Genomic DNA, 6,834 nt, shown 5'->3' on the forward strand with positions numbered 1-6,834 from the left:
TTACTTCTCCCACAGCTTTTCAGATGTAATTATCTGGGTCTTGACGGGCTGAGTTGGTCCTTATGAAATTACTTGTAGTAAAAATCTGGATTTGATACACAGCTGTGGCCAGTTGTGTATGAACTCCTAAAGAATCTTCAGCTCCACTGCTTGACTGTTTTCCTTTCTCCTTTATTCCTTCTACATTCATTCTACATTAAAGAAATGTATAAAAAAGCTTGGATTGACTGTTTTCTGCTACTATAATTCACGCTATCTAAATGTTTCATTGGTTTGTTGATGTGACACTTCACTGTCAATGAGCACTCCGCTTTTTTGTAGTTGTGAGCTCTAAATACATTGTTAACTCACAACTTTTTTTATCTTGGAGTTTGTTTAATTTTGCGGACCAGATGCAATTACAGAATGGCCTAATGACTGTAAATACTGGTAGCTTACCTGCATTCACTGGGCTTGCTCACACGTGGCATATATTTGTGTTAAACAAGTGTTGCAGGAACTCTTTACTTGCACTGTAAATATTTGGAGTTTAAAATCTTAGTCACTCTTTTATTGTTCTGGTAATTATATTTCAGTAAAAATATACTCCTGAAAAATATACACCTGAAAGCCATGATATCCCAGATTTAAATGTTCCTTCTCTGAACCACTATGCATATATTGGAAATATATTTGCAATGGTAAATTTTTTAATTTCTATTCTTTTTTTGGCAGCAGCCTTATTCAACTCAGATGCACTTTAAGAATCCATTCCTTAGCTAAAACTTCTAGCTTCCAGCCTGCAGGTGCATGATCCCACGACAAGGAGAACTTAATAGCATGCATGGAGCTATTAAGCTCCAGGGTGGCTTCTGTTCTGTCTGAATGCCATCGGTGGCAGACCAGTCAGTAAGCGCTGGTAACAAGACTGATGACTTACAGCCGGGTAACCTCACTGCAAAGAAGCATCTGTGACAACAGACCGTATTATTACAGATCATGATGCAAAAGAAGAAAGGATCCTGATTTTCTTCTGAGACATGGAAGCTCAGACTGCCTTTCCCCTTTTATAGAACATTTCTGAATAAGCTATTCTCTCAATAATTTTTTTTTTCCTGCTGCTTGGGTGGCCATAGAAAAAAATACCTTTTTTTCCCTTACGTATTTTGTAACAGGGCAAAACCATCAGTGTGCAATATCCCGCTAATACTTTCTTGCTCTCTTCCTCTCTGCCTTGCTCTCCCAACCCCGCGTGCCCTGCCGCAGGAGCCCAAGCACTTCGATGCCTTCCAGGAATGGCCCGACGGCTACGTGCGCCTCATCTACTCCAGCGAGGAGAAGAACGCGCAGAGACACCTCAGCGGCTGGGCCATGCGCAACACCAACAACCACAACTGCCAGATCCTCAAGAAGTCCTGCCTGGGGGTGGTGGTGTGCGCCAGGAGCTGCGTGCTGCCCGGCGGAGCCAGGCTGCAGCTTCGCCCCGCCATATGCGACAAGGCTCGGCAGAAGCAGCAAAGTGAGAGGCATCCGAAGGGAGGCGGGATGCCCAAGGCAACCCGTTTCTTTCAGCTGATTTCTAAGCTCGCATCACCCATTGCAATGAGTGTGTCGAATATATTCAGTTCTAAATCTCATCAACATCTGTCTGTCTTTAAATAGTTTAGGGGAAATGGATCTACAGTCCCTTCACTCGTTGGCATTTATACCAAATATACAGCGCTAGTCTGCACCATTCGGTTACGCTCGGTAGTCTATGTTGTGTTTCCTTGAATACCATATTTTAATCTGAATTTTGGTGAAGGCTGCTCTTGAGCTCTGTTTACTCTCAGATGACACCCTCACTTTTAACCGGTGTCTTCAGTAGTTTCTTCCTCTCTATTCGCAGAGAAAGCCTGCCCGAACTGTAACTCGGCCCTTGAGCTGATTCCTTGCCGAGGACACAGTGGCTATCCAGTCACTAACTTCTGGAGGCTTGATGGCAAAGCAATATTTTTCCAGGTAAAAAGCATGCATACACATGTGCACACACACATATAAAGATTACATCTATGTATAAAAATTATATCTATACGTACATAGAGATTTCTTCCCCTCTCCCCTTTTTTTCTTTGTGTAACACTGAGCACAGTGGATTTCTGCTCCGTGACTGGATTCCTCTGTAGTACAAACATGGCAAGAACAAATAAAACAATAACACTTGGCTGTCTTTTTAAAAGCAGTACTTGAGGGTTAACTATATTAAATTTTAACTATAACGTTGTTACAGATGTCTAAAATTCTCCTGATTACAGTACACAAATATGAGTAAAAGGGTTGCCCTGCACACTGGCATGTCTAACCACTGAATCTCACCAAGGACCTAATATTTATTTTCTGTTAAATAAATGGGAAAGGAAAGCCTCACTTCAATTGCACAAGTTTGAGTGTGAAAATTCCACTTCATGTGAAATAACCTTTGATTTTTAAAAGAATTTTAAACCTTGCCAGGAAAAAGGAGATTTAGAAAGATAAAATTTGAAATTTCATGTTGATTTGTTGTTCTTTAGCAACATTAGGACAAAAGTTTCACAAAAAGCTTCTGTTTCATAGAAGAGATTACATTCTCTGTTGGATGATTTGATTTTTTTTTTTTTTTACTCCTGACCCAAACTGCAGTGAATTCTGTTCTCCAGTCAGTAAATGGAGGCAAGCTGGCCACATTCCCAAATTCTCACATGGATTTTGGTGGGTGTTTCTTATTCAGATAGTCTTACAGACATGCAAAACCTGAAGATTTTTTCCATCAAAATAGATAATAAATCCTCACTTAGAAGATAATTGTTATTTGAGAAAGGACAGCATTTTAAGAGCAGTTTTAAGTTTCCTACTTTGTATTAGGGACTATATGCAGGTTCATGTAGGGAAATACAATGGGTAAGGCCCTGTAGAATATATTGTTTTATCATATGTCAATAGAGCTTTGGATACATAAATCTGTGCAGCCACAGATGTTTCAAAGCATCTTTGGATGGCTTTCCAGGGTATATTTTTCAGTCCTACTCAAGATGGCATTTATTGTTTTCAGAGTAGAGAATATTTGTCATCTGGTGGTGTCAAAAATCTTTAAAGCCTATTTATGCTGTTTTAGCAGTGGCTGTTATAAAGCAGAACTGATATCCTGGACTGCAGAAAACCAACCAAACTAAATTTATAATCCTTTTTTTTTTTTCCCCCCTTGGTTCTGATCAGCTACTCCTGAATGTCACAGATGTAGGTAACACTTTGCTCCTTCATCACCCAGCCTTGTAGCTCTGCAGTCCTCACTGACTTCTCCCTCACTTCTTACTTCTATCTACCTGCAAATCATGATGTATTTTAATTTTCTAAAATGTAATCTCTCCTTTTTCTTTAATTTCTCCTCCCTGTTCTCTTGTGCCAAACTGTAGAACATGCTGTGGCTGTCATTCTCCTTACTGCATTTTCTCTTCTTTTACTGCCGTCCAGTTCACATCTAATTCTTTGTTAATCCTAATTTAGGCTAAAGGAGTCCATGACCACCCCAGGCCAGAGAGTAAGTTGGAGGCAGAGGCAAGACGAAGTGCAATTAAGAAGCAAATATCCTCTTCTCACCATTCCCAGAAAAAGAGACCTCTAAACTCAGAAGTAAGCCAAAGTCATTAGTCAACTAAAAAGGTGTTGTAAGTGAAGATTTTTAGTCAATTAAAAAGGTGTCATAAGCATGTACTGGGGATCCCAGGGAAAATCAAAACTTTACATGATGCTACATCTGTTCATTTGGGGCTGAAATGAGCTATAGCACAAGTGTTGAGATGTATACGTGTGTGGGCAGTATCAACTCCCAAATCTCAAATGTCTACTTGTCCTCTGCAGGCAGGAAGGTACCACGACAGCGGCGGCTATGTCAATAACCTACAGAATCTGCCCTGCATGGATGGCCCAGAAGGAGTTGGTATCATTGCAGACACCAATTTTTCGATTCCAGCTCAGTCTTACCCTTCGCTGCAGAACACTGACCTTTACAAAACATCTTACGACTCGGCCAGCTTCCAAGAGGACCAGCTATCACTATACCCAAAGTACCCCAGTCCAAGGATCTGTGTGCCCAGGCCATGCAGCTATGAGTTTGGAGTCCCTACCTTTATAAGCTCCGGCCCTTACCCAACATTTTACAAAGATCTGACAAGTCCTGCCATCGACGCCGACCCCCTTGGTTTGAATGGATCTCCCTACAATGCTGTGACCGCCCATGATAAGAGCTTTGATAATCCTGGCAGACATTACGGGCTGAAACCAGCTTGGGGGAAAACTGGCAACGGAGACCGGAGTGACTACGGACAGATGCAAACAAGCGCGAACCACTCTTACTATGGTGGGGACTACCCCTGCAGGTATGGTCCCAGCCCCTCTCCCATAGCCCCGCCATTGCAAACTGTCATCACAACCACCACCAAGGTGTCCTACCAGGCCTACAAGCCGTCTGCGCTGAAATACAGCAACAACCTCTGCGATATGAAAAATCTTCAGAGCTATACCCACGTGGCAGAAAATGTCTCGGGCGCTATCATTTCAGGGATGAAGATTCAAGAAGACTTTGGGATGATAAAGTCGGCATTGCTCTACCAGCATGACCCAGTCCCCACGAAGTCTGAACCAGCTGAGAGCACGGAGACCTATCGGTATGGGCCACTGCCAGGGAACAGCTATGCTGAGCAGGAAGGCCAGACCTTAAGGTTTGAGAGTGCCGAGTATTGACTAAAGGTTGCCTAAATGGCAAATAGATGCAAATGGAAAAATACATTCTCGTGCTGTCCATGTGCATGCTAAGCCCAGTGGTTTGGCATTTGAGGAGAAGTGAGGAAGCAGTACATCACAACAAATTATCCCCAGAAAGTGCCTTTCTAGAGCTGTGCTGAGTGAAGCATATTTCACACAATTTCAGACCAACCCCACCTAATCTCTAAAATGGCACAAGGAGCTGAACCCCAAACATGCCTGGGAGAAGGCAACATGGAGGCACGGCACCTCTGGAGGTCAATAGCGTCCTCTGACGGGGAGTGCAATCTGCTTCTACCCACAACTCCTGCCAGGTACTTCCAGCTTTGAGAGAAAATGCTCCATCTGTAAAAAAAAAAAAAAAAAAAAAAAGCTCACCAGGTAGTGGGGTGGAAAAAAAGATAAAGGAAAGTGGCTATAGATTATAGTCAACTGAAAGAAATTACAGAAAATGGAAGAAATAAAAGTAACGAAAGCAAGGCAATTTGCAGAATAATTCACCTGAAGGGTCAATTCACCTGCTGTGATCCATTTAATGAATGGAAAGACCAGCTAGCTAGGTTTCTCTGAAGTAAGAAATGAAAAACCTACACACTAACTTCATGTTGCTTTTTGATCCCCTGCAGTACAGACAGAGTACAGACAGTCCAGCCTTCCTACGCAAAAGGGAAAGCCCAGGCATCGACCCACCACCACCAAGAACTGACTCCCTGCAACACTTGACCTGGAGGCAAGAAGGCTCAGGTGAGCCCCCCCAGGACGCCCGGCATCGCGGGGGTGTCAGGGTTGCATATATGGTCCTGAAAATCAACATGGAAACTGCTTTTTGTCGAAAGGGGTCAGGCAAGCTGGTCAGACCAATACTGCACGGGTATCGCTGTAGAAATTTGCTTTACCCACGAACACATCTCCATCCTGTCTAAAAATGCAATAGCCCAGCTGCTTAGCAGTACGGGCCAGCGTTGAACGTGCGCCTTCCCGGCTTGCCCTTCTGTACCGCATCTCCATTAGATCTTTCTCCTTCCTCCAAGGGACTTCTAGTCGTTCTCTCTGCAATCATAACTCCCCATGACAACACTGTTCTCCTGGAAAAGAAGCAACCAACAATCTGAGAGGTCAGAAAAAAAATCACGATTTCTAGACACCCCAAGCTAAACAACAAAAACATAAGGACGTGTATCCCCAGATTCTTAGCTAGTTGAACTAACTCTCCAGTAGGCCAGGAAGAAGAGGAAATGGAGGAGTACTGCTGGTTTAAAACTTGGGTATTTTGAAAGCTGCCTAGTACTGGGGAATGGAACCCAAACCCAAACTATGCATGCTGAGCAAGGGAGCTATGTAGACACAGGGGATAAATTCTGCCATCCTGACCAATCATCATTATTAAGTTACCAAGTACCTTTAACTTTCTGGACACGCAAGTATTTGTGAAAAATCTGGTTTATGTGTATTTTTGCTATGTTTTGAGTAACAGCATGCTACTGTGCCCTTTCAGTAAATATTAAATCATGGTTTAGAAACGAAGCACCATGTAAACTAACGTAAGCAGCTGGGTAGTTGGCTTCAACGTGCGGAATCTTGTACTGCTATCATCAAACCGCTAAACAAATCTTACTTGCAGAGCATGGTGTACAAATATCAGAGTTTTTAAAATCATCATTTCCGGTGTAGTGTTTTTTCTTTCTTTTTCTATTTTTATGAAAACAATGTGCTCAATCTGATGAGTGAGACTGAGCCCCACAGGAATTTAGCTAGTAGCATCCTACTTCAGTAGTAGATTGTTCAGCATTTTAAAAATTCAAGCCATGTGAAACTGGAATTTACAAAAAGACTAAATTAATTCATCTGCAGCAAGCTTGCCTTGTCTTTTTGGGTAGTTGCTGTATACCTCACTTGGATCTTGTTAAACTCTCATGGCAACTCTTGTATCAGGTGTTTGAAATTACTGACAAAACAGATTCAGGTGAGCAACATCAGTTTGATAATTAGCCCACACACTAACCTTAAAAAAAAAAGGGGGGGGCGGGGGAAATAGTTACCACCTAGAGACTGCTGCAAAGTTTGAGAGTTTAGGAATAT

At 42.5% G+C, this 6,834-nt stretch overlaps 1 protein-coding gene across 1 annotated transcript in view; it reads left to right on the forward strand.

The window, feature by feature from the left end:
- GCM2 (glial cells missing homolog 2 (Drosophila)) overlaps window positions 1–4,734 on the forward strand; it is a 4,917-nt gene extending 183 nt beyond the window's left edge. The window contains exons 2-5 of the mRNA XM_010293971.1: window positions 1,246–1,498; window positions 1,868–1,980; window positions 3,499–3,624; window positions 3,853–4,734. Of these exons, the coding sequence (XP_010292273.1) occupies window positions 1,246–1,498; window positions 1,868–1,980; window positions 3,499–3,624; window positions 3,853–4,734 (1,374 nt within the window). The remainder of the gene's footprint in view (window positions 1–1,245; window positions 1,499–1,867; window positions 1,981–3,498; window positions 3,625–3,852) is intronic.
- Window positions 4,735–6,834: the final 2,100 nt, after the last annotated feature.

The sequence above is a fragment of the Phaethon lepturus genome, unplaced genomic scaffold, assembly GCF_000687285.1.
Source record: "Phaethon lepturus isolate BGI_N335 unplaced genomic scaffold, ASM68728v1 scaffold13909, whole genome shotgun sequence".
Lineage (NCBI taxonomy): Eukaryota > Metazoa > Chordata > Aves > Phaethontiformes > Phaethontidae > Phaethon > Phaethon lepturus.